At 35.8% G+C, this 25,588-nt stretch overlaps 3 protein-coding genes and 1 long non-coding RNA gene across 7 annotated transcripts in view; 2 read left to right on the top strand and 2 right to left on the bottom strand.

The window, feature by feature from the left end:
* Positions 1-894: 894 nt before the first annotated feature.
* On the top strand, positions 895-15,900 carry LOC116726722 (serine/threonine-protein kinase tousled-like 2). Of its 2 annotated transcripts, XM_032573568.1 has the most exons (21): positions 895-1,478; positions 3,604-3,698; positions 5,667-5,738; positions 6,318-6,387; positions 7,253-7,290; positions 7,454-7,546; positions 8,272-8,373; positions 9,104-9,196; positions 9,346-9,456; positions 9,544-9,680; positions 10,743-10,892; positions 11,426-11,492; positions 11,585-11,682; positions 11,889-11,970; positions 12,155-12,246; positions 12,328-12,417; positions 12,585-12,754; positions 13,728-13,860; positions 13,959-14,070; positions 14,152-14,259; positions 14,991-15,900. In XM_032573568.1, the coding sequence occupies exons 2-21, from the start codon at positions 3,606-3,608 to the stop codon at positions 15,168-15,170; spliced, it is 2,091 nt and encodes a 696-aa protein (XP_032429459.1). In that variant the 5' UTR covers positions 895-1,478; positions 3,604-3,605; the 3' UTR covers positions 15,171-15,900. The 2 variants fall into 2 exon arrangements, with proteins under 2 accessions (XP_032429459.1, XP_032429460.1); XM_032573569.1 differs by lacking the exon at positions 7,454-7,546 and having other exon boundaries at positions 897-1,478.
* LOC116726740 (uncharacterized) lies at positions 14,749-14,984 on the bottom strand. Its single transcript, XR_004340654.1, has 2 exons — positions 14,878-14,984; positions 14,749-14,841 (listed from the first exon to the last, which is right to left on the bottom strand). It is a non-coding gene; the product is annotated as an uncharacterized LOC116726740 (long non-coding RNA).
* A 1,045-nt stretch (positions 15,901-16,945) lies between the features above and the next one.
* becn1 (beclin 1, autophagy related) lies at positions 16,946-24,639 on the bottom strand. Of its 2 annotated transcripts, none has more exons than XM_032573585.1 (12): positions 24,410-24,639; positions 24,191-24,324; positions 24,035-24,102; positions 22,669-22,724; positions 22,042-22,132; positions 21,416-21,552; positions 21,133-21,327; positions 19,522-19,668; positions 19,295-19,444; positions 19,160-19,220; positions 18,931-19,073; positions 16,946-17,562 (listed from the first exon to the last, which is right to left on the bottom strand). In XM_032573585.1, the coding sequence occupies exons 2-12, from the start codon at positions 24,315-24,317 to the stop codon at positions 17,394-17,396; spliced, it is 1,344 nt and encodes a 447-aa protein (XP_032429476.1). In that variant the 5' UTR covers positions 24,318-24,324; positions 24,410-24,639; the 3' UTR covers positions 16,946-17,393. The 2 variants fall into 2 exon arrangements, with proteins under 2 accessions (XP_032429476.1, XP_032429475.1); XM_032573584.1 differs by having other exon boundaries at positions 22,669-22,727.
* The window catches only part of LOC116726713 (breast cancer type 1 susceptibility protein homolog), a 45,817-nt gene continuing 44,507 nt past the window's right edge, over positions 24,279-25,588 (top strand). For both annotated transcript variants that reach the window (XM_032573545.1, XM_032573544.1), the window contains exon 1: positions 24,279-24,388. The gene's annotated coding sequence lies outside the window, so the exon portion shown is untranslated. The remainder of the gene's footprint in view (positions 24,389-25,588) is intronic.

Consider the following 25,588-nt stretch of genomic DNA (forward strand, 5'->3'; position numbering starts at 1 on the left):
CATACCAACACTGAAACATGGCAGTTGCAGCATCATGCTGAGGGGATTCTTTCCGTTAGTAAAGTAAACTGAAGACTGTGACTGTATGAAAAAATGTGGAAGAGTTCAAAATGTACAAATAATTTTGAAAGTATTGTAGATATATTGTAGATGATGATTTTTCAGACAGGGTTAGTCTTGTGTCTGAAAAAGACACAAGACTTTTTCTTGGACTTAAAGTTTATCACAATATTTTGTGGTATTATTGTGATAATGATAAATGACGATAAGAACTATTTATTACCTCCATTTTAGCTAAGCGATCAAAGCCCTGCAAACACAAATATTGCTCTAGAAAAATGTTCCCATTAGTAAAATGCTTCTTTATAACACTGGTTACGCACCAAAAAGTGTGATTTATATCACTAAACTGCACACAGTGACTGCATTTAATCATATTGTCAAATATTTATTGATATTTTCATTGAACAAACAGAGGAGAAAATAGTAAAACTAACAATCCCAATAATACGGACAGTTTTGAGAGCTCTTCAACATCAATAATTGGAATAAATCAGAATTATCATACCAGGAAATTTATCACAATAAATGATAAACGATACGATAAAAGACCATCACAGTCAGGTCTGTGCATCTAAAATCAGTTCACTGAATTCCACACAAAAAGAAAAATTACCTTAAACGTCTGAACTGAAAATATGCCATTTAATGTTTGCCATGTTAAATTAAAGAAATGCAAAACAAATGCATTTTCATTTTTAGCTGGGTCAGAAATAACTCTGCGCAAAAACAATGTGACCAGAGAGAGATAATGTCATTAAAGTGATTTGATGCATCCTAAATGATAAGGTTTGCTTGCACAAACCCCCTGGAGGTCTGGGTCCTTGTAAAGGTTTCTTATCCTCCCAGTTTCAGCCTTGATCACCGTGTGCATTGTAAATCGGGGTGGAGGTTACATCAAACCAGCACTCGGCTTGGGAAACATCAGTGTCAGTTTCCTCTGGAGCTCCTGTGCGGCCTTGGTGATACTGAAGGTTGTGATCTTTAGTCATTAGGAAAAAACGATGGATTTAAACACACCGACTCTTGCCGCTTTAGACGCTCGATGATGCCAAAAGATTAGATCAACCGAGGCAGAAATGTGACAACACTTGTTTAAGGGGATTCAGAGCACTGACAGCTCCCGGCCTGCCCACGCAGGGCCACCGACTCAGACGAGGAAAACCCGAGGATCACGGCCTTCCGTCCGGATGACACCGGCAGGAGCGAGCCGCACCGCTTTGTGTAGCTAGCATTAGCTAAGCTAACAAGTGTCTCCTCAAATTTGACTTAATTATAAATGGATATCCCAGTTCAAACAGAGTTATATCGGGTGCTTGGACCGGGGAGCTGTTGATGAGTTTGCTGTCTCTGAAATGGACGGACCACATCTTTTATAGGACCGTATCTGACTGTGAAAACTGCTAAAGGTTTTCCAGGTGAGACCTTCGTCCTAGCTAATATTAACCTTAGCTCGCTAGATAACTTCGCTATCCTTGCTAATCACTCTCATTTTGTGCTGCTATTGCTATTTGTTTCTGGTGTTTATTCCATTATGACAGCCCTTTTGGTGAGCTACAGTTTTGTTTTTGGTAAATAAACTGTAGGGTAAAATGTTCATTAGCACGGCCAACATTGGACGGGTTAGGTAATCTCAATCCGGTGGTTGGTCAGGGACGTCGACCGTTTTTAATCTGACTTCTTTTGAGTAGATTTCCGTGAAACTGGTTAAATATTTTAATAAGTATTTACGTTAAACACGGTTTAACGCCCCAAACTGTCATAAATCATATTGTTAAAAATTCTTTCTAAAAGTAAGAATTTATTTCAATGCAGTTTGAATCATTACAGGTATTTTCTTCCGTTTATTCAATAAACATATTGATTTAATGTAATATCTATTGGTATTTTTGCTAACATTTATTTTGCAATGTCCTGTCTGATAGTAGGTCTTTCGATGCTTTTTATAGAACATTTTATTAATTTTGGATTTTAATATTAACAATATAAAATACAAACACATTTTCAAGGATGTAAATGTAAAAAAAAAATCCTCTGTTGCTTTTTGTTATCCAGGTTAATCTAAATAAATTAGAAAATGACTGAAAAGTTTTATTTTAATAATTACAATTAAATTAAAATGTTTAATTTTATTTAAAAAGCAATTGCTAATTGGTGTAGGCTGTATTAATAAACTCATTAATTGTATGTGTTTTATTTATTCTATTGCTTACAACTACAATAATTAAAATGTAGAATTATGTTTTTCAGGAAACTAAAATATAACATAAGACCAATAATCATTAAAACAGAAATCTCTGCCTATAGAAAACTATCTCCATGTGTTATTTAGTGTATGCACTATAGATAGTCGGTTTGTTTGAACATGTTTTCATGAGAAAATTTACAAAATAAAGTCTATTCAATCAAATACATTCCAATTAAGTTCAGTTCATGATATAGTTACCTGAAGTTTTCTGTCAGCAGATTGCCTCGAGTCACTGACTTGCATTTTAGCAACGTTGCTTGCGTTGCTGACTTTGCAGCAATCCCTCATACCAAGAATGCAAGTAGCGACAGTAGAGAGGAAAAACTCCCCTTTAACCGGAACAAACCTCCATCAGAACCAGAACCAGGCTCAGAATGAGCACGACATACTGGGGTTTGAGAAGACAGAGCAGTACAACTGTCAAGTCAAAAGTCTTAATTATTTTTGGGAAGGACATTGCTTGGCCATTACTAACATTTCTACACTGAAAATCTTTTTTTGTTGTCTTCTTGTTGAGCTCTTATTTGGACTTGTCACAATAAGGAATACATTTTTAATTGCATGATAAATTAAAATGAGTTAAACAATTTTCTTTTGCATAATTAATTTTTTTCTTTTCAGTCTTTCTTTTTTTGCTTTTTTCTTTCTTCCTTTCTACCAAAAACAGTGTCAAAAGTCTTCAGTCTGGTGCTGAACTAACCCTATTTTTGAAGGACAATTTTATTTACAGAAATTTTATAATCCATTTTATTTATTTCTATTGTTTGTTTAAGTTGGTTATTTAAAATGTTTTCCAGTTCCACTGTTAAATATTCATGAGAATTTAAGGTTTATTTGTCTTTAAGAATGTATTCTTACATTATTATGTCATTACCATGATAGTACTTGAAAATGGTCTCAAAACAACCATATTATCATGTATCACAATAACTTCTGGGCTAATTTATCATCCAGCCAAACTCATAATTGTGACAGGTCTACTCTGATTACCTAACAAACTGAATTTTGGGCTTTAATTAGCTGTAATCCATAATTATCCGTGCCAAAAAACTCCACAGGAGTCGCCGATCTTCCAAGATGTTTTTTTTATTAGAAATTTTCCATGTAGTAATAAAACAATCATGCTTTAACTACCTGTGATATTTGCTAATCTAATTTAGCCCCAGGTGAACCATTTGACTGTAAGGAATTTTATCTTTTGTTGCTCGAGTGGGACAGAATGTCTTTGTTGGTTCTTGTGACACCAACCCAACCCGGCTAAGTTGTAATTTTTCCTCACTGGTTTTGTTCTCTAGGCATGATGGAAGGACTTCAGGGCCAGAGTCTCAGCCTCGACCCACGTCGGCAGGAACTTCTCGAGGCTCGATTCACCGGAGTTGGTGTTGCCAAGGTTGGTATACACTGTTGCCCCTTCAAGATTTTTGTCTCACTTAAATATTTCAGATCAATAAATTAATTTTAATGTCACATAAAGACAACCTAATCAATTTAAAATTATTTCTTTTATTAAGGGAACAAAACTTATCAAACCAACTGCTAGCCCTACCAACAGATTTTGGTTGGGGTTTTACTACCCTAAAATTAGATACCCCAAAAAATAGAACCTGTCTGACAATACAAAGTTGCCCTTTTCTGCCAGTTGTAACATCCGGCTGTTGATCATGTGACTCGTGCGATCTGAAAAAGTGTTTCCATTTGCAGTTTTGTGAAATACTCTAATTTTGAGACAGCTGAAAACCACCTTGTCCTAACTTTCCTTCTTTTTTCTTTTTAATTGGGGTATTTCCATTTAACAAACTTATTTTTGTAATTCCAGTTTGTGCAATTAAGTGGTCAATGGAAAAACAGCTACAGTCAGTTAACACAAATTGTTGATGAAAGTTGTTGTTGCCAAGGATGTCAAACTTGGTTAAAGGGTTTAGGGGCCAATTAGTTTTTTGTACAGGACCAGATTGGTTATAATAGATTTTACCCCATTAATAGATTAAATATTCATGTGAAAACTGAATCTTTATCCAACAAAACCAACCAACCTAACAAAACAAAACCCAAGCAGCCAACCAACCCGCCCAATAAAATCAAACAGCCGCAACAAAACCAATCCATCCAACCAACTCAACAAAACCAACCAACCAACTCAACCAAACCAACCAACCAACTCAACCAAACCCAACCAACTCAACCAAACCAAACCAACCAACTCAACCAAACCAACCAACCAACCAACTCAACAAAACCAAACCAAATCTACCAACTCAACAAAACCAAACCAACCAACCAACTCATCAAAACCAAACCAAATCTACCAACTCAATGAAACAAACCAACCAACTAGCCCAGAAAAACCAGACCAACCACCCAACCAACTCAACGAAACAAACTAACCCAACACAACCAAACCAACCAGGCTTCTAGAAAAGTTGAAGAAGTGTTACTCTTCATACTTGAGTACCATTTGTGGTTACTCTCCTCACCTCTTGTCCAAAACGGAAATTCTCTTTGGAAAGACGTCTTAACATTTGACTTAAATTCAAAATGAACTTGGAAATACAGCTGCTTTTTAAAAAATTTACAACGAAGGTAAATTTATTCATCAGTTTTTCACCCAGCATGTATGGCATAGTCTTGAAGTAGACAGTAATCCTAAAGTGTAACAGAATGATGTTTCTGTTCGAGTTTAGAAAGGTTTGAAAGTCCTCTCTGTTCTGCGTTCAGGGATTCCTCTTGAGCAGAACGGTCTGTTTTACTGGGCTAAAGGTAAAACAAGAAGAGCTTTGTGTTGGCTGACATGGACGCCGGCCAGCAGCTCTTTGTTTCTCTAGACACAAGTGACACTGAAATGGTACCACAGCTCAAGCCGGGTGCATGATATGATGCAAATGTTGGCTATTATGGCTCGAGACTACTTCTATTTCCACTCTTCGGGAAACAAAAAGCAACCATTATTTGATTCAGCTAATCCTGAGATGTATTTGTGGAAAAACTCAGGGTTTCAAGTTGAGAAATGAGTGAATGAATTTAGTCATACTTGTGCCTTGTGACAAGGCTAATTGGTTCAAGAATTTGCACTAGCTTCTCTACCTACACGAAAACAAAATTTTTGACTCCATGGCACTGAAATTTCACTGGAATTTCCTAAAACATTAGTTTTAGTTTCTGACTAAAACGTCCAAAAATGTTTTTTATTACTGTTTTGAGGAATGAATTGAATCTGAGTCAATTTTCCAAATAATCTTGTCAGGAAAAGGTCTCCAATCATCTCTAAGATGTATTTTAACCTCTCAGATTTCAATATTTAGATTTATTTATAGCATATGTCAAAGCAGGAGATCATGTCTTTTGTTTCTGTTTGTTGCAGACTTCTGCCAACAGCGAATCATCAAACCAGTCTCAGTGCAGCACTGGGTCTCTGAGTGACAAGGAACCAGAGGTTGGTTGGGAAAAAATTATTTAATGCTTTTTTTATTGTCTTTTTAAGTTGTAACTAGCTTTTTTTCTATAAGAATATATTTATTACAGTTATATGTTTGCATTAAGTCGGTGGTTTCCAAAGACTTTCTCCTGGGCCTCCCTATGGATCACAATAAAATCCCCCCCAAAAAAGAAAAAGAAATCAACTGGGCACACAGATCGTTCAACCAGACTTAAATCTATACACATATTTTGTTTTCAAGCTCCACTGAAGTTTATTTCACACTTCAGGTTGCAACAAAACACACTACAAACCATCTTTACAGTGAAACACTTTTGTGTAACTGTTTTTTTTTTTCATTCATCCATACCGCTTTCCTCACCCCCCTGTAATGGCACTGCGCCCCACTAGGTGGCGCGCCCCACACTTTGGGAACCACTGCATTAAGTGAAGAACATGTTTAACTTTTTGTTTAAGTAAGTCAATCTCACTTTAATTTTTTGTTTTTCAAAGTGTTCGGATAGTTAGTGCAGGTATAAATTGGCTATTTATTTCTTAAAACACTTAAGAATAGAAGCTGGTTTTTGCTTGTTTCAGTCTCTGGAGAGAAAGGCCAATGGGAGAAGCAAGAAAAGAAAAGGCGACATCTTCGACAGCAGCAGCCAAGGTACGCCCAACCTGCTTCCTAACAAAACATCAAAATAATTTGAGATATTTAACTGAAATGAATCACATGTTTGCGTAACTTTAGACTTTAAATATAAAGTCAAAAACATCTCAAACCTGAGCTTTTCACTGCAGCTGTTAGATTTAATTATGTCAGCGTCAAGAAGTTGTTAAGCTTTCAAGGCCAAAGTTTCAAATTTCCACCTGAATATTTTTTGCTTATTTTAATTGTATAAAGTTCTTTAAATGTCCTGAGTAAATATTTTTGCCCATTTCTCCATAACAGCTGGAGCTTTCAGTTTCTAGCAATTATTTACAAATTACCGTCTATTAAAAGTGTATTTCATCAGAGTTAACCAAAGAAAAAGATGCTCCCTGCAATGACGGGAGTGAAATTACCGTAATAACCCGTTGTTGGCTGGAAAGCGTAACATCTCCCCTTTCAGAAATTGTTGGAATTTTTCAGATAGCACAAAGTTTCGCAGAGTTGCGGTACCACGAAGTTGGCTTGTAAAAAGGTGTCGTCGGCGACACCTTTTCGGCCAATAAGGGTAAAATGTTGTAGTAAATAATGTATGTATTTATTTAGACTTAAATATATTGCAGTATATGTCTATACTGTGTAAAATTCTTACTATTAATTTGTGTAACTTTTATTTTACATCTGAAAACGTAGTACGAGTTTATGGGGTAGGAGTTACTTGTTCCTGCTCCTCTTCAAACATGTTAAGATTACTATAACTACAAAAAATGTCTCTTGTATTTCTTGTTTATGTCTGTTATTTTATACTGCCATCATGTTCTAAATAAAAAAAATAATAATCGAATTGTTTAATTTTCTTTGTGCATTTTCTGATTGATTGTAGGAAAGGGAAAAGGGCAAAAGCTAAATGATTATTTTGAGGTGAGTCCAGTTATATCATGTGTAACTTACTTCAACTCTCCTTCAAGCTTTCCTGTCTGAACTTCATGCTTGTGTAGGGAAATTCTTTATTTGTCTTTTACTGAATTACTATTCTTCCCTTTCTCTTGATTTGGTTCCCTTCTCCAAATTGCCCCTCACCCAGTTTGCTGGTAGCAGCGGCTCTGGCGCCAGTCCTGCGCGAAGCGTCCATTTGCTGCTGCGCTCCTCTTCACAGTGCTCTCTGTCTTATCCTCCGGTGAGAACTGGCGTCCATCTTAAGTCTGCTCTGCTCCTCATCATCTCTTTTTAGCTTCGTCTTTCTCTGATTTCCTTTTTTCTTTTTTTGATGTCCAAACTGTTTCACTGGAAGTTGAAAGCACTAAGGTGCAAGGATTTCTTTTTTTCTTTTAGCTAAAAATGCAAAATTATTTTATTGTGGATTTCTTTCTTTTTACCTGCCAAGCAACAAATTATCATAGACATATAGGAGTGGGCATTTATTGTATTTATTGTGATAAATCTGTTATCATGGTAAGAATTTATATTTCTATTTTGTCAAGATAAATTTAATTTATCTTTAAATTCCCCCCCAAAACTGCCCTTATTGTCAAGCTGGATATTTTACTATTTTCGCTACTCTTTGTTCAAAAAAATTACCAATAAATACAAATAAATTAGAAAAAAATCCAATTACGATTCGCAGTTTAGTGATAAAAATCACTCCTTTTTTTATTGTGTATTACAAATGGGAATGTTTTTGAAATGCGTTGTTTGTGTTTGTGGGGCAGTAATTGCTGTGACACAATTATTGTCAGGCTTGTTACGATAATATTGCTGGACGATAAATTGTCCCAGAAATTATCGCGATAGACAATAATATTGTTGTTTTGAGACCATTTTCAAGTAATATGATAACAGTATAATAATTTGATAGTTAATAGTTTTATTTGATGGCACCTTTAATTGCTTCTGTGCTTTCAGAATGGCAGCCCTTCGTCCATTGGCTCCGCCCACACCGACTCCTCTTCCTGCAGCTCCTTTAAGACGGCTCCTACAACTTCCTGTTCACACAAAGCAATCCAGGTAAATAATTTTATTCACTCCCAAACTCAAACATTTGTCGTTTTCTTCTGTATTTTTATTTAGTGAACTTGTTATGGCCATTTATTCTCAGATTTTGTAAATATTTATGCAAGTTAGAATATACTTAATTTAGTTTGGAACCAGATTAACTAATTTTTGTATTTGAAATTGTTTTGATTAATTTGATAACTTTTCTACCCTTCAATTAATTTTGAAAAAAAAAAAAAAAATTCGGTGTGATGACTAGAGTTTTATTAAAATTATTTCTTAACCATTTTTGAAACTTTTAAGATCAGATTAAGTGAACTTTTGTTCACATCTATGTTGTAAGAAATTTTTAGCTATTATTTTGTTTATATTTTTGCTAACAATTAAGTTGCAAGAGACAAATGCACGGCCTTTTTCTGGAAAAAGTTTGGTTTTGAAGCAGAATTTATAACAGCATGTATTTTTCCTTTTCTTTTTTACAAAACTGCAAACAATGCAGAAAATAAAAGTAACATTTTAGCACCATATTTTTTCATTTTTGAATATTTTGATTGACGGAGTCAAAACATTATGTTGTAGTTTATTTTAAAATGATCATAGTGACGTATTTAATTGTCAGAACAGAGAAACCTCATCACTGCTACTCACATTTAATGTAAACGACATCCAGTTTTGTACTTTTATGATTTAAAGTGTAGCCTTATTATTTAGGAAGGAGATTTTTATGTGCTTACTTTTTCAGTCAAATCTGACGCTGCTGAAACTGAAAGCAATAGAAAAGGTCAAGAACTCTGACCTGAAGAGGACCGAAGGGAGGATAGACGACCTGGTGAGGGTGAGATATTTAAATACTTCCTGCTCTAAATACAACTTTACAAGTTTGAAGGATTTCTAGATTTACAAGAGTTTTGTACCAGGTTTTTTATGATAAATGATGCATCTCTTCGTAAAAATATATATTTTTTGTCTGGTTTGTCTTTGCAGTCTAACTGTGACCTGAGGCGTCAGGTCGATGAGCAGCAGAAGATTCTTGAGCGCTACAAGGAGCGGCTGAACAAATGTGTGAAAATAAGCCAGCAGCTGCTAATTGAGCAGGTTAGCGTGTGCTGAATTTTTAAATTCTACTACAAACATTTAATTACATTTTTAAGTTCTTCATCCTTTTGTTTACTGTTCCTAAAGTCAAAGAGGGAGAAAATGGCTTGCAGGGACAAGAGCATGCAGGATCGCCTGCGTTTGGGTCACTTCACCACCGTTCGCCACGGAGCGTCCTTCACGGAGCAATGGACCGACGGATACGCCTTCCAGAAACTCATCAAGTCAGTAAACATTTTACTGGATGATAACTTGCTCCTGTAATTACTGCAATAACAATAATAAATAATAATATTAAATAATATAATAAATAATAAATAATGTTGTTTTAGAACCATTTTCAACCATATTAATGCAAGTTTTATCTCTTAAGACGGATAAACACAACGCTGGGACTGGGACATATTTTAAATATTCAAAATTAAAGCAGAAATAAAACCCACACACAACTGAAGCTATAAATAAATTGGATTATGATGTCGCTCTAAATAAAATTGCGCTTCAAAAAATTTTAATTATTAGAATGGACATTATTTAACTCACTTTATCTTAACATTTATTTGATTATTTACAGGATTATGATGGTTTGGGGTTTTTCATTATAGTTTAGTTTTATTTCATTGTGACTTTTTGTTTGTCAGTTTTTATTAGTTAAATATTTGGTTTCTGTTTAGTTTTTATTAGTTAAATATTTGGTTTCTGTTTAGTTTTTATTAGTTAAATATTTGGTTTCTGTTTAGTTTTTATTAGTTACGGTAGCAGTTAAATTTTTTTACATACTTCGGTGAATTTTTAGATGCAGAATTCAAAAAGGTTTGATTATCAATTATCGTACACCAAAGGCACAATTCTCAAAAAATATAACCAGTTATTCTTCAACAACAATAATTGAATAATTTCTCCCAAATTTTGCTGCCGCTTTTCTGCTGTAATTTGCTGACAGCTGACACAAATTGGTTGAGTGGGGGGAAAAAAATCTAATTGAAAGGCTAAAAAATATATAAATAAACATGAAAACTAATATTATATCTATAATTTCAGTATGTTTTAGTTTGTTTGAATAACGCACAATATAGTTCCAGTTTGTTGTAATTTTCCCGTATTAAATTGCTGTTTTTATTTATGTCAGTTCACATAAATGTTTTCTCATTTTCAGTTTTTGTCATTTTGTTAGTCTTGGTTAACTGTAACAACCTAGATTATTTGCTTACAGACACGTAGCGTTTACCCTGCAGACAGAAGAGTAAAGGTGTTGACAGCATTTTGTTATTTTTTCTGTGTTTTAGGCAGCAGGAGCAAATCAACTCGCAGCGGGAGGACATCGAGAGGCAGAGGAAGCTGCTGGGAAAGAGGAAGCCTCCAGTGGTCCAGATGCCTCCACCAAACATGGAGCAGAACAAGCGGAAGAGCAGAAACAACGGCCAGGAGAATGAAACGTACGCACAAAAAACGACATTTCTCATTTCTTAAACAATTCTCAAATGAGTTCATGCGCCTTGCAGGGTTCATACTGGTGCTTGAAATCCTTGAAAATGCTTGAAAATTTTCCACATGTCATGACGGTAAAATCATAAACTACAATGTGTTTTATTCGGATTTTATGCGATTGACCGACATAAAATATATCTGAAAAGTGTGGCTTGCATTTGAATGAAGCAATAACTTGTCAAATCACATTTTTGTCAAGTGTTTAGAAGTTTTTATCTACCCGTTTTGTACATCTGGACACTCACGAGTTTGACTCTTTTCTGGAAAATGGTTCATGTTAGATGGAAAGCATCTAACTATAAACCTTTATAGTTGTGACATGTCAAAATGCAAAAATATAAGGGTGTAAATATGTCAACATGCTCCTTGTTTATTCAGTTTGTAATAAAATACAATATTAGTGCAACAAACTGTAACACAAAGCCTGAGGTTTTTATTTTTAATCCCTCTAATCTGAGTTTTCCGATCCTGTCTCATCCAGGTTGTCGCTGGCTGCGTATCGGGAACAAGAGGAGATTTTCAAACTTCGAATAGGCCGTTTAAAAAAGGTGCTTTTCTCTCACCTTCCTCCAGTTCGGTGTCAGAGCTGCAGGTTTCATTTGAGAAAAAGAGGAGAGATGTCTCTGTGATTGATTTGTAGGAAGAAGCAGAGATCCAAACAGAGCTGGAACAGCTGGAGAGGGTTAGAAATTTGCACATTCGGGAGCTCAAGAGAATCCACAATGAGGATAACTCGCAGTATGTATTATCCCAGTTTAATGATATTTAAATTATATTGTTTGTTTTTTTAAAAAAGCTGTGTCCGAAGTCTGTCTTAAAGAGCAAATCCATGCATTTTATTGCAAATTTAATGTAAATATTTCTAAAGAAGCACCAGAAAATTTTTGATTTTTATTGCAAAAAATCATAAAATGAATTGTGAAATTAATTTTTTCTCTCTGCAGATTTAGAGACCATCCCACACTGAATGATCGATACCTGCTTTTACGTTTATTAGGAAGAGGAGGTTTCAGTGAAGTTTTTAAAGTAAGCAGAAGCTCTTTGTGTTATTTCTCCATTTGCTCTGTGTCTCCATTTATATTATTGAGTAAGCTGGAGGAAAATCTAGAGGTCAGCTTAATGTTGGGCTAAAATGTAATCATTTAAACAGCTGTTGAATAATAATACGATCCTCTAATGTTGGTAAATAAGTAAAAGTTTTCGTTTTCAGGCGTTTGATTTAACAGAACAGAGATATGTAGCCATCAAAATCCATCAGCTCAACAAGAACTGGAGAGAGGAGAAGAAGCAAAACTACCACAGGTGAGTTTAAATCCATAAAAACATTTTTGATTCCAACTCAATGAAAATATTTCATTTTTAATAACCTTTATCTGTTTGCAGACACGCCTGTAGAGAATACAGGATCCACAAAGAACTCGACCATCCTAGAATAGTCAAACTCTATGACTATTTCTCAATCGACAGAGATTCGTAAGTTCCTAAAGAAATATTCTGCTGATAAACTTATTAAATGCTTCAGTTTTAAAAGATTTGCATAGCTACAACTAACAATGATTAACAGTTCTTCGTCCTTCTGCTAGTTTTGTCTGGAAATCATTAATTAGAACGAAAGTGCTTGTTGTTTTGAATGTTGCCAGGTTCTGCACGGTGCTGGAGTACTGCGGCGGCAACGATCTGGATTTCTACTTGAAGCAGAATAAGTCGATGACGGAGAAGGAGGGACGCTCCATCATCATGCAGCTCGTCAACGCCCTCAAGTATCTCAACCAGATTCGGCCTCCCATCATCCACTACGACCTCAAGCCTGGTATGTTTTCATTAAGCTCTGTTTGTTTTTAACCTTTATTTAACCAGGTTTGTCACATTGAGATTTAAAAATTAGAAACTTGGGCAAAAACGGCAACAGCAAATCATAAAACTACCGACATCAAAATGCAGTTATAATACAGCATGGATAATATGGTGCACACACACCCATAAAAAAAAGACTAAAACGAAACTTGATATCAGTCAAAGCATTTCCAACGAAGTTCCTTATTTACAAACTGATTAATAAAGGTCTTAAAAAACGTTCACAACATTTAAAAAAGGATATTGTTGCAACTTCGATTAGTTGACTTACTTGACTTCAGCAATTAGATTAAACTAAAAATGATTAAGAGAAATTTTACAAGTTGCCATAAACTACTTAAGATTTTTTTTACAAGTTGACCTAACATAGTTTTACATTTTTATAATTTTTTAAAACTCATTTCTAAGTTAAGCCATCTTTGTAATGTTCATTTTTTACAGCTTTAAAATGTTCCTTCTTTATTATAGATTATGTTAGTGAGGCTAAAATGGGAAACACAAAGTTTCACGTTTATTTTATTCAAGTGCAAAAAAATTTAATTTTACAAATTTCCACCAAAAAACAAAAACAAAAAATAATCTCAAACTTTTGGAAATTAATTCCTTGAAATATGTTTTAACTTTTAAAAAGCCCTTTTTACTGTTTTGGCAGCACAAAATAAGACACTGTCATCAGCATAAAAATGAGACCTTTCACTTGTGCACACACTGACCAGCCAGACAAATGGTTTTAAACCCTTCAACTGATTTTCATTTTATCTAAACTGTTAGTGTGTATTATATAAAGAAAGGGACCAAGATCAGAGCCTTGTGGAACACCATTGGATACTTGAAGACCTTCCAGCTGCACATAGTTTTTAAACCCGTCAGCTTATTTTCATTAAATGCTCAGATTTGTTTGTAATGACTAATTATTTTTGCGTTTTCAGGGAACATCCTGTTGGTTAACGGCACGGCGTGCGGGGAGATAAAGATCACCGACTTCGGCCTGTCTAAGATTGTGGACGACGACAGCTCTGCTGATGGCATGGATCTGACTTCACAAGGAGCAGGGACCTACTGGTAAACACTCAAACCAAAATTTAACAACTTAAAGAGTTAATTACTGTTTTATCTCTGACCACATTGCAGACAGTTGAAGTTGTGACTGAACCTTGCAGGTATTTACCACCTGAGTGCTTTGTAATGGGGGAAGACCCTCCAAAAATATCCAACAAGGTCGACGTTTGGTCAGTAGGCGTCATCTTCTACCAGATCTTATACGGACGGAAGGTAACCGCTGATCAGCGTCACCTGATGGATTAGTGAGGTTTCATTTCACCTTCTAACCGGCTGCGTTTTGCCTTTTCACAGCCGTTTGGTCACAACCAGTCCCAGCAGGACATCCTCCAAGAAAACACCATTCTGAAAGCTACTGAAGTGCAATTCCCCCCAAAGCCCGTCGTCACCACAGAAGCAAAGGTTTGACACGCTTTGGTTGGAGTTCATGGGTCAAAGCTCCGTCCAAACTCCATCCATCCCTCCATCCTTCCATCCATCCATCCGTCCATCCTTCTGTCCTTCCCTTCCCCATCTTTTGCTCCCTCTTTTCCCTCCTTTCCTTCCTTCCTGTCTCTGTCTGTCTTCCTATTGTCTACAGTCTTTTATTTAGTGTTTTTCCTTCCTCTTTTTCTTTTTTTCTACCCTTTCCATCTTTTCTGTCTTCTTTCTTTCCCTTTGTTTTCCATCTTTCTTTTTTGTTTCTTTTGTTTTTTTCTCCTTTCTTTGTTTCTCTTTTTTCTTTCTCTTCTTTCCTTTTCTTTCTTTTCCATCTACTTCATTTTTCTTCCTCTTTCTGTGTCTTTTTATTTGACTTTTTATTGATTTCTCTTTTTCTTTATTTTTCTGTCTCCTTTTTGGTTTCTTTCTTTTTCTATTCTTTCTTTATTCCCTTTTCTTTATCTTTTTTAACCTCTTTCAGTTTTTGCAAACTAATGCAATTTTTTTGCATTAGTCTAGTCTTTTTGCAATATTCTAGCTTTTTAGTGAAAAGCTAGAATATTTCTAGCTTTAGTGAAATAAAGCTGAGCTTTATTTCACTAAAGTCTAGCTTTCTGACAAAATGTGTAAAAATGTTGGCGTCTCTGTGGTACTGAAGCCACCAGATGAATGTTGGTGATCCTTGTATTTCCTCTCTATTGGCTCGTTTCTAGGCTTTTATTCGCCGTTGCTTGGCGTACCACAAGGAGGACCGCGTGGACGTGCTGCAGTTGGCCAGCGACCCCTTCCTGATGCCCAACATTCGTAAAGCCCTGGGCAGCAACACGACGTCGCTGCTGCCCAGTCCCTCCACCTCCAGCTGCTACAGCAGCAGTGCCTCCAACTCAAGTTAGCATGAAGAACGAAGCGGGAAACCCAGAGGACTACGGAGACGTTACACAGTCGTGTTTATGTGGAGCAGAGGAAAGAGGGGACCCCAAAACTATGAATGGAGCGGGACTGGAGGATGGGACCTCCAACTGGTCCAAACGTGCAGGACCCAAGCCTCCAGCTGTGGGCTCGGTAGAACCCAAAGATTTGCAGATATGCATGCACTAACATAAACCCTGTCTTACACAAAGGGACTTTGTTCATGCTAAAATAAAGAGCATTTGGAAAGTTTTGCACAATTGACTCACTTCGATGTATGACATGTGGGAAGTCACATGGTCATACTCAGGATAGTTTACAGAAGTTAATAATTTATAATGTCTTACCCCATACTGCTTGAAATCTATCAAACTGTCAATCATATCTTTAATGGTCAGTTTCAAATATACCTGTAAGGATGACTACTGAGAATTAAAGCAGTCTTGTTGACTTGAAATCGCTGAAGATTAATTCATGACTTGAAACAGAAGAGAGCTAATTCTGGAGAGAGTGATTAGTTTTGACCTATTTTCTGTAACTGTACTTGAAGTCAGCTTTTTATTTTAATGAAGTCCATATTTTTCCATTAGATTCCCCCTCCTAATGTTGCTAACCTTAAACTGGAGGGGCAGGTTGACTCTGGGTGAGTGTTGTGAGTTGCGACTCAACTGAAATAATTAATGAGATCATTAAAAAGTATTTGGTTATCATGTGGTTATGGTGTCTTATTTCACTCACCAAAAATGTTGACAGGAGTCAAATTCACCTAGCTGAAAGTGTTTGTTCCACAAAAACATGATTTAAAAAGATATTTAACACTAAACTAGATGCGATATTTTAGTCAAACATATAAAATAGGGATGAAAAACACTATTTACAATTGACTGTCGATTAGCGGTTTATTAGATTAATATTCCAATCGATTAAGTAACGTCCTAAACCTTATTTTAGTGTTGTAGTTTGGCCGCCATCCAGTAGAGGGCGCCGCTGCTCGTTCTTAAGCGGAGCTATTGAAAGAGAAACAAAGATGGCGGCGGGGTCATTCCAGAACGGGAAAGATGAGCGGTCCAAACAGAGCTCAATGAACTTTATGCGGTTCTGTTTCGATATATAAACACTCGACAAGCTCCTAAAGTTTCCCCTTAATCAAGCTGTATGACGTAGCAGCGACAACTTATTTTAAAAAATACTGATGTGCTACGAAAGATTGACAAAAAGGCGCAGGGGATGACAGAAGATTTGCAACCTGATAAGGTTCCCGCTTTGTTATATTTTATTAATGTCTATTTTCGGCATATTTGGTCAGTTTTTAGTACAATTTGTTTGTAATTCATATAAAAAATTAGCCCTCTAATGTTATAGAAATACGGTCGGTCCTCTTGATACAAGAGAAAACTCAAGTTTCGCTTATTAATAATTAAATTGATAAGATCAACTTTAGATTTAACTTATTAATATATATCTGGCATCCATAGTATTTTTAGGGCAAGAAATCTGTGAAAAGTTTAACCAACAAAATGTGGTTAATCACATTTAATTAATGATTTAACAACTGTGTTTTTCACTTTAAGCCGGGTTGGTCTGGATTACATTTCTCCCTTAATGAATGAAATACTTATTTTAATTCTTTGAGATTAATATTGGTTTGATATTAAATGTGTGTTACAAAGCACAAGAGGGCAAATACGTCCTCCAAAGCACTGTAATTTGTGTTTAGCTCTAACATAAATGCCATGAAAACGTTTGAAGAAAGCAGAAATTTGATTTCCAGAGGTTACGGATTTTATTAACCAATTCTCATAATGGAAAACTCAAACAGCAAATAATATACTAACATATTGTGATGAAATATAAGAACATTTAAAGCGATAATTCTTGAAATACCTCCTACTGATCTGAAAGTGGGATTGCAGTGGGTGGATTGTTGTTTATTCGTCTTGCTTCTTAGCGCAGTCTTATAAAGAAGCGAAACGTTTCTTCTGATGCAAAACGATCTTCTCAGAGAATGCCAAACATTTACTGGTGAAGGAAATATAACAAAAAACACACAAAATGGCATTTCTACAGATGTGCAAAGCTTAAATTACTCCACAGTGGACCAACAAGTTTGAACCAGAAATCCATGAAATTCTCAACTCAGGCTTTAACTGGTTAGAAATCCATCCCATTGGTAGCCTGTGGTTTGTGCAGAGTCAGTGTGAATTAGTTTATCTGTTGTAGAACTGCGATGTGACCCAGGCCAGGCCCCACTTCAGGTTGGTGAGCATAAACTTCAGCGCCTTGGTCCACTGCTCCTCAGAGTTAAACTGGGTTTTGATGGAGTAGGAGCCTCCGCTGCCGCCCGTGTCTTCAATCTTTCCCTTCTCCACATCCATCCTAAAAAAAAAAAAAAAAAAAAAACTAAATTTAGGCAAACATCTAGGACTCAAAACCACAAAACCGTTCCTAAATCAAACATTTGTGAGCAGAAATATAGAAGTTAGTTCCTGAAAAAAGACACTGGGCTTCAAAAATAGATTTGCGATTAGAAATTATAAATACTAATTTGTCAAAGGCTTTATATTCTCTGTAATTTAACAGTCAGGTCTCATTGGAAACCATTGAAAATTATAAAACACATATTTCAAACATATTCACATTCACAATTCAAATACTGTCCCAGTAATTATTGCAATAAATGATAATAATAATAATAATATTGTTGTTTTGAGACCGTTTTCAAGTAACATTGACAAAGGTATACTAATATTAATAGTTCTTTCAAAGACCAGTAACTTTTAATTTTGTAAGGAACACTACACTCTGGAAGTGGAAAATATTTTAAATATACAGAACAAAAATGCAATAACAAAAAAATGAAACAGAAGCATACATAAATAAAAATGTATTATGTCATCTCTAAACAAAATTGCCTTTCAAAAAATATTAATGTAAGTTATTGAGTTCATTTTATTTTATTATGCGATTATTAATTTATTAATTGTTCATTATGGAAGTCTTATAAGGCATTTCAATACAAATCTAAATTATCTTGTTGGCCTAAATACCATGAATCCATCAGATTTGGATTCTGGCTGCATATTGCATCAAAACAATAATAAATCAATTTATTCTGAAAGCTGCCTCCTTCTAAATATATACATAAAAATGGTTTAAATCAGAATTTAAACTTGAAGTACTTGCAGTTTTACTACAAATACACTCCATATTCAGAGATGGGCAGATTACCCAAAAATTGTAGTCAAGAAAAAGTAGCACTACTTAAATTTTTATTTTACTCACATAAAAGTAAAAAGTAGCCGTTCAAAAATAGTAAAAATCTATTTAGTAAAAGTTCTACACGAGTACTGAGTAACTGTATCATCAGATGGAGGAAAATATAAAGTTCAGTGGAAATTTTGGTATTTTAAAGACAAAAATAACAATAATTCATGTAAGTAATAAAAATGATCAAAATCAGGCATAATAAAATATTTCCAAATAAGTTTCTTTTAATAAAAAACTTATGAAACTTTAACAAAAACTGCAGGTGTGTCTGCATCTGGCGAATTTGGGGTTAAAACATGTTTGTTTTTCATCCAGTGGGTAGAAAACCCAGAAATTTTACTCAAGGGTAGAAATGCTTCATAATAAAGTTACTCAATAGTGCAGCATAATAAAAATACACCTAGAAGTAATTTTTTTTTTTAAAGTGACTCAAGTAAATGTAATTGAGTAAATGTAACTAGTTACTACCCGTCTGACCTGTACGGGAGGCAGAAGCCGGTGTCTCCCTTCTCCACCTCCTCTTTGAACTGCTGGACGCAGTCCAGGAAGGCCACCATGGCGTGATCAAACTTATTGTCCCAGAAGAACCTCAGGCCACCCGAGCAGTACAACGGGAGCTCCTGGACGCAAAACAACAGAAACCAATCAACAATTCAGATTAATTATTACAAATCAGCTTTATGAAGAGGACATCTTTACGCCTTACCTTTGACTTGTCAGTCAGTGACTCCAAGTACGAATGGTTTCCATACGGGACGAGTCGATATCTGGGGGATTATTTCATCTAAATTCAGCCAAACTTTAAAGCATATTTGAATTGAAGAGATCAAACTATGTTTACCTCTGGAATCTCAGCCCCATTTTGTTGGCCAGAGCGTGCAGCAGCAGCACCGTCTGCCCCCAGGCCGCGTTGATCTCGTTCCACTCCACAGGAACGCTGGGAAGCCGGCCCAGTCGGAAGTTGTTGATGGTGCCAAACTGGCCGCTGTGCCTGGGAACAATCAGGGCAGGTCTGTTATTTTCAGCCGGCACAGAAATATTTCTGGGTACAAACTGATCTGTGTGTACCAGATATGAAACGTTGCGTTGAAAACGTTTGTCTTCTTGAGTCGATCCAGCTGAATCTGGCAGTAACGCATCTGGTTGTCGACGCTCTTCAGCTCGTCGTCCAGCTCCAGCTGCTGCCGTTTGAACTCGCTGTACTCCTTTTGGTACCTGGTAGCATGGAGCACAGAGGGCTGTTAGACACTGAACTTCAGTGGATTTCATTGGGAGGTTCTGCCCCCTTTCACTCTGATACCCCTAAATCTGAGCAAAAGCCATTGAAATCTGTGGTTTAAATGTTGTGAAATGTGTAGAGCTGAAAGTATTGATTGGATTAATCATAATTAATTGATTATTTATATTATTGTTCACCAATTTAGTAAACCGATTAATCGTTAACTAACTGATTAATTGTTAAATAACTGATTAATCATTAACTAATTGTTACGTATGTAAATTCAAAAAATGGCAATTTGCTGAAAGAACAGTCAGATCAGTAATTAAATCATAACTGCACACACAAAAAAAGTATTTTAGAATTAAAAAAAAACTTCTTTATATGTCAATAGAGCTCTGAAAAAAACGAAGAACCCACTGCACTGAACTCCATTGAAAACCTGATTATTTCTCCAAATATTGATTTCTGAACTCTTCCTGAATTAAAACATTAATATTGGTGTTTCTACATAAACATGAACTTGTTTTCTCTGCATTATTTGAGCTCTGAAAGCTCTGCATCTTTCTTGTTATTTTGACCATTTCTCATTTTCTGCAAATAAATACTAAACTTTTGCTTGGAATTTCAGAGACATGTTGTCAGTAGTTCATAGAATAATAGAACAATGTTCATTTTAGTCTTAACAATTGTTAATTGCATCCCTAGAAACATGGACTATTTTTATTAAGTAATTAAAAGTGTTCTTGAAAAAGCAACAAAAAAGAGCTGAAACTAGTGCATTGTAATTTCTTATGCACTATTTCAGGGGTGTCAAACCCATTAAATAGTTAAAATACCAATACATAGTTGTTTCAGTATTCAGTGTTTCTTAAAATTAAATAATATTGAACATATTTTCCCACTGAACAGTCCAACCAGGATGTTGTGATTATTTTTTGTGTTTTTTGCAATCAAAATGATAGATTGCGATGATCAGTGATCATGATTTGCGGTCCTAATTTAAAAATATTTGTGAGGAATTTTTAGGATATTTGTGCTAATGTATGATGTTAAACATGACTTTTTTAATTAAATCGCCATATCGATCACACGCTATTACTTGACATCAAGGAAGGCTCAGGCAGCAGTCACTTAAACCCAAAGTTTGGGAGAAAAAATGTGTGAATTTGTAGATTAGTAGTTTTTTCAGATTTGTTGAAAACCTGGAGGGAGTTATTGGCGTAATTTGGAATCTGGAGGGCCACATAAAAAACTACAGCGGGCCACATTTGGCCCCCGGGCCTTGACACATATACTATTAAATCATAAAGTTAAATATTATAATATAAAGTTAAATATACTAATAGGTGTACACTTAGTCTGTGTGTAATAATTTATAATTTGCTTGATTGGCTCTGATAAAAATATTGGGAACAAAACTCATTCCTGCTATAAAAGCCCCGTCTGGGTCTCCTTACTGGAGCTCCTCGGTGTCCAGCTGCTGAGCCTGAATCCTGCTCTGCGCCAGATCTTTGGCCACAGCAGCCCGCTGCTCCTCCACGGCCTCTAGCTCCTGCACCAGCGTCTCCTCCTCGTTTTTCAGCTGCTGCAGCTCTGCCAGCAGGGTCTCCTCTTCCTCCACCTGCAGGTTGGACAGAAGCTCCAGACACTGCCTGGAGACGGATCGGCACTTTGTTAACGGGTCAAACCTCCCCCTCCGTACATCCTCTGAAAATGTCCTGCTGGCTTAAACCGGCTCACTTGTAGTTCTGGCACTCGTTCTCTGTGATGTTGAGCTGCGTGTCCAGGTGATCCAGCAGAGTGTCGGTGCATTCCTCACACAGGGGGTGATCCACATCCGTTTGGCCGGACATAATGTCGAACAGGTCGCTGGTCACCTGAGCAGGTCAGAAGCAAAAAGATGCCTTGATTTTTCTTTTTCAAATAGAATAAATAATATCAATAGAAATCAAATAACCAAACAAGGAGAACAAACTAACAAACAAACATGTAGGTATGCATTAAAAAGGGTACATTCAAAACAAAACAGAACATAGTCAATTGGTGTCTCAACAAAAATGTAGCTGATTAATATGTGAATTAGGATATGCTTTTTTCTTTTAATCTCAGCAGTTATTTTCTAATTTGAATTATTTTTCTATTCTCTAATTAATCTAGCGTCACAGATATTTTGGAAAAAAGCAGAGAGGGAGGGAAGAAAAAAAAAAGGAGGTAAGCAAACAAAGAATAAATAAATAAAAGTAGATGCCAGAATAAATGATAAATAAAGGATAAGAATGAAACACTATAAGTCATATTATTCCTTGATTTACACACAAACAGCATCTTTCTTGTCCCAGGAGAAGTAACCAAACTAAAAATATCACCTTCAATCTCCGACTGAGATTTTCCATGGTTCCACCGTCCGAAGCGTCCCCGATCAGCGTGAAACTGTTGGCGCTCTCCGTTGACATCATCCTGGAGAGGAGAAACTTCACTGATTTGTCGCCTTTCAGGACACCAGAGTGAGTACAGAAAGTATTCACACACCCTTTAAATCAGTGGTGCCCAAAGTCGGTCCTGGAGGGCCGGCATCCTGCACGTTTTAGTTCTCTCCCTGGTGGTACCAACAACCTTTAGGTCTTCTAACGAGCCATCATTTGAGGCAGGTACGTTAAACCAGGGAGAGAACTAAAACATGCAGGATGCCGGCCCTCCAGGACCGACTTTGGACACCCCTGCTTTAAATCTTTCACTCTTCGTTTCACTGCTGCCATTTGCTGAAATCAAAAAAGTTCATATTTCTCATGAATGTTCACTCAGCGTCCCATGTTGACAGAAAAAGACAGAAATGTAGAAATTTTTCCAAATGTATTAAAAAAGAAAAAGTGAAATATAAAATGCTGAGGGTACATTCATGAGAATTAATATAAACGTTTTTTGATTTTAGCGAAATTTAAAGGGGTCTGAATATTTTCCGTACTTTAAGCAGAGCTGGTTAAAAATCAACTCACCGTGCAGGAGGGATGTACTTTCTCGACACGCCATCTTGTTTGTTTTCCACAAACGTCTCCTTGAAGAAAACAACTCCAAATTAAACCAATTTAAAACAAAATCATGGCAGAATAGTTTAGTGATGGGTTATATTTTTGTTGTGTTATTAATCCATCTAAACAGAGAGACCCAGACATGCAAATAAAAATTCAGTGTTATAAATTCAGCATCTAAAAAAGAAAGTTTGATTCTAATAAGATTAGATTTCTTCTACAGAAATCCAAGCTTTTTATCCTCATGTAGAGCTGCAACCAAATATTATTTCAGTATTTAATTATTCTGATGATTAATCAATTAATCTGATAAAAAGGCACATTCTGCAGATTTTTCATTAAACCACTTCAGCATTTAATGCATTAAAAGGTGCAAATAAATAACTAATTCAATCACATTTTTAAATAAGAAACTTTTCATTTTATTGCTTGTGAATGCAATAACAGCATTTCTTTAGTGAAAAAATTACTTACAATATCGATGTGTGAAAAGCTCTTTCTGTAGTATACAGTGTAGGGCTGCTCTGTTGACTATGTTTTGGATTAACCAATTAATAATTGGACACCAAAAGGTATATAATAGAAAATTATTTTCTTTTACAGAATTTGAATGAGATGAAGTTCAAACCATCACTTGAGGAATTATGGGTAAATGTTTAGACAGGGGTTGTAATTTTTTTTTATCTTAAATTTAAAATGTATGTATATTTTTGTACAATTTAACTTAATCACTGCTCTGACTGTTGTTTTTTCAGCAATTGACCTTTTTCTGGATCTGTACACTCCTGTTAACGATTTATTAACTGCTAAATAAGTTGATAATTATTGAAATAAATCAGTTCATCATGATTCATCCAATTAATAATTTCAGCCTAGTGTGCTTTTTACCATTACCTTTCTTTTTTTATAATCTGCAGAAGGACCAGGTTTGAGGAATGCACTAATAATTGCCCACTCAGCAGATTCTCCCACCTGAGCAGTTGCACTACACAGCTCCCTCAGAGCTAATTAATACTCTCCCTGCACGGCCTGTCAATTTTGATGGCTGTAGGCCTGCAGTTGTGCAGTACTGTTCCCATTTTCAGCTGGTGGATTAAACAGAACTCCATGAAATGTTGAACATTTGGGATTTTGATTCATAATAAAATAAGATGTAGACGATGGGTGGATCGATAAATTACACACAAATGGGTTATATTTATTAATTATGCCGACTTCTGAAGGCAGTTTGATTGCACTGGGCTTTATTTTAATGTGCATTCAAAAGTTGCGGGCATCAGAGTAAAGGGGGATAAAATCAAACCCACACTTCCTTTTCCGAGCTGTAACCCACCTCAGGTGCCGCTTCCCCTCCGCCGCTGTCCGCCTGTTTGCTGCTGGGAGTCACCGTGACCACCGGAGCTGCGGGAGGAGAAATAGCTCCCACTGTGACTCCATCATAACCGAGCTGAATTACCTCGGATTAACAGTAAACTGCGCAGAATAATACCGATGAGCTCCTGGATGGTGACTCGGTCCAGCACGTTGAAGGAGGTGTCCAGCTTGAGCGGCTGGCTGCACCGCTGACACACGAAGCTCACCTGCATGGTGGTGCTGGAAGACTTGGAGGCCTCCATCACTGATCTAAAAGAGACGAGAAAATAAGAAGATGAGGAGGGGAAAAGCAGGACCCGTACCGAACCTAAACGTAAACATCAGAGATTGCTACCTGGGTTAGCTTTCCCGTTAGCTTCGACTCAGCAGGCAAGAAGGAGATATAATCACTATCAACTATGGAAAGTAGCAGCTGTTATCTTAATACTAATTCATCCTGTAAAGTATATATTGTAAAAGAAAACATAAAATCCCTGAAACATCAACTCTATATTAAGCACTTCCTTATTGTTGTTTACGGTGAATAAGATCTCTTCCTCTGTTTTCACAAGTTGGTTGTTCAGCGAAGTGCTGCCATCTACTGGTCACAATGTGGCATTACAGATTCCAATAACGTGTCACAATCCATTCAATATTTATTTTCTTTTTAATTTAATTGTCTTGCTGACGGAAGTGAGTAGAGTAGTCAAAATTTGTACTCAACTTTTAAACGTAGCAGGACTTAAATTTTTTTTATTCAAGTAAAAATAAAAAGTATTTGATGAAAAGATCACTCACCTGCTGAGTGACTAATCATAAAATCTGACTACATATTAAAATGTATGTACTCACAGTTAAAAATATATAACTATCTGCAAATTCAGCTATTTTTAAGACAAAAACAAAAAATAAATAATTTATCGACAAGAAACATGCTTCCAACATACAGTGAAACCAATAGAGTAGGTAATTACATGTGCTAGAATAGGGTATTGTGTTTCCTTTGACAATATCTACTTCAAAATATCTATTTATTCTTCTTAACCTTGAAATGGTTAACTTGAGTCAGCTGGTAGAAAATAACATTACGGATTGAAACTGGTGTAAAAACAAGAAGTCTCACTTAACCAGAAATTACAGGTGTGTCTGTGTAGCAGTATAATTTATATAATTTTTAAGATCAGTATATTTTTTTATCTTAAAAAAAGAACTTACAAAAAAAAAAATTGTCCAACTTTGCTCCCAGAATTTAGGCACGCTTGTCATTCACTTAATTTCTGAAAGAAGAATCAGAATTAGGATTTTAAATTAATTCTTTGTGTTGAAGACAAAAGAAACTGCTTAAATTTTACAATTAGATTTGAGGGTATTTGTCATATTATATAATAACAAAAGTAACACAGAACCCTGTATTTATTTTGTTTATTTCACTAGTTTTTTTATTTCAACAATAATTTCTCTTGACCTCTGGTGTTTAATCATTTTCCTGCTAATTGTGTTTTTTAAAATCCCGTTGCGTTGCTTCTTCTGTTTG

This window comes from Xiphophorus hellerii, chromosome 10 (genome assembly GCF_003331165.1).
Source record: "Xiphophorus hellerii strain 12219 chromosome 10, Xiphophorus_hellerii-4.1, whole genome shotgun sequence".
NCBI lineage: Eukaryota > Metazoa > Chordata > Actinopteri > Cyprinodontiformes > Poeciliidae > Xiphophorus > Xiphophorus hellerii.

Bases quoted from the DNA above. Each gene is read 5' to 3' on its own strand.
- LOC116726722 (XM_032573568.1), top strand. From the start codon at position 3,606: ATGATGGAAGGACTTCAGGGCCAGAGTCTCAGCCTCGACCCACGTCGG. The intron at 6,388-7,252 runs GTACGCCCAACC...GATTGATTGTAG, and splicing joins CTTCGACAGCAGCAGCCAAG to GAAAGGGAAAAGGGCAAAAG. The intron at 11,971-12,154 runs GTAAGCAGAAGC...TTTCGTTTTCAG, and splicing joins GTTTCAGTGAAGTTTTTAAA to GCGTTTGATTTAACAGAACA.
- becn1 (XM_032573584.1), bottom strand. From the start codon at position 24,317: ATGGAGGCCTCCAAGTCTTCCAGCACCACCATGCAGGTGAGCTTCGTG. The intron at 22,728-24,034 runs GTGGGTTACAGC...GTTTTCTTCAAG, and splicing joins GAGGGGAAGCGGCACCTGAG to GAGACGTTTGTGGAAAACAA. The intron at 19,074-19,159 runs GTAAGGCGTAAA...TTTTGCGTCCAG, and splicing joins CACTGACTGACAAGTCAAAG to GAGCTCCCGTTGTACTGCTC.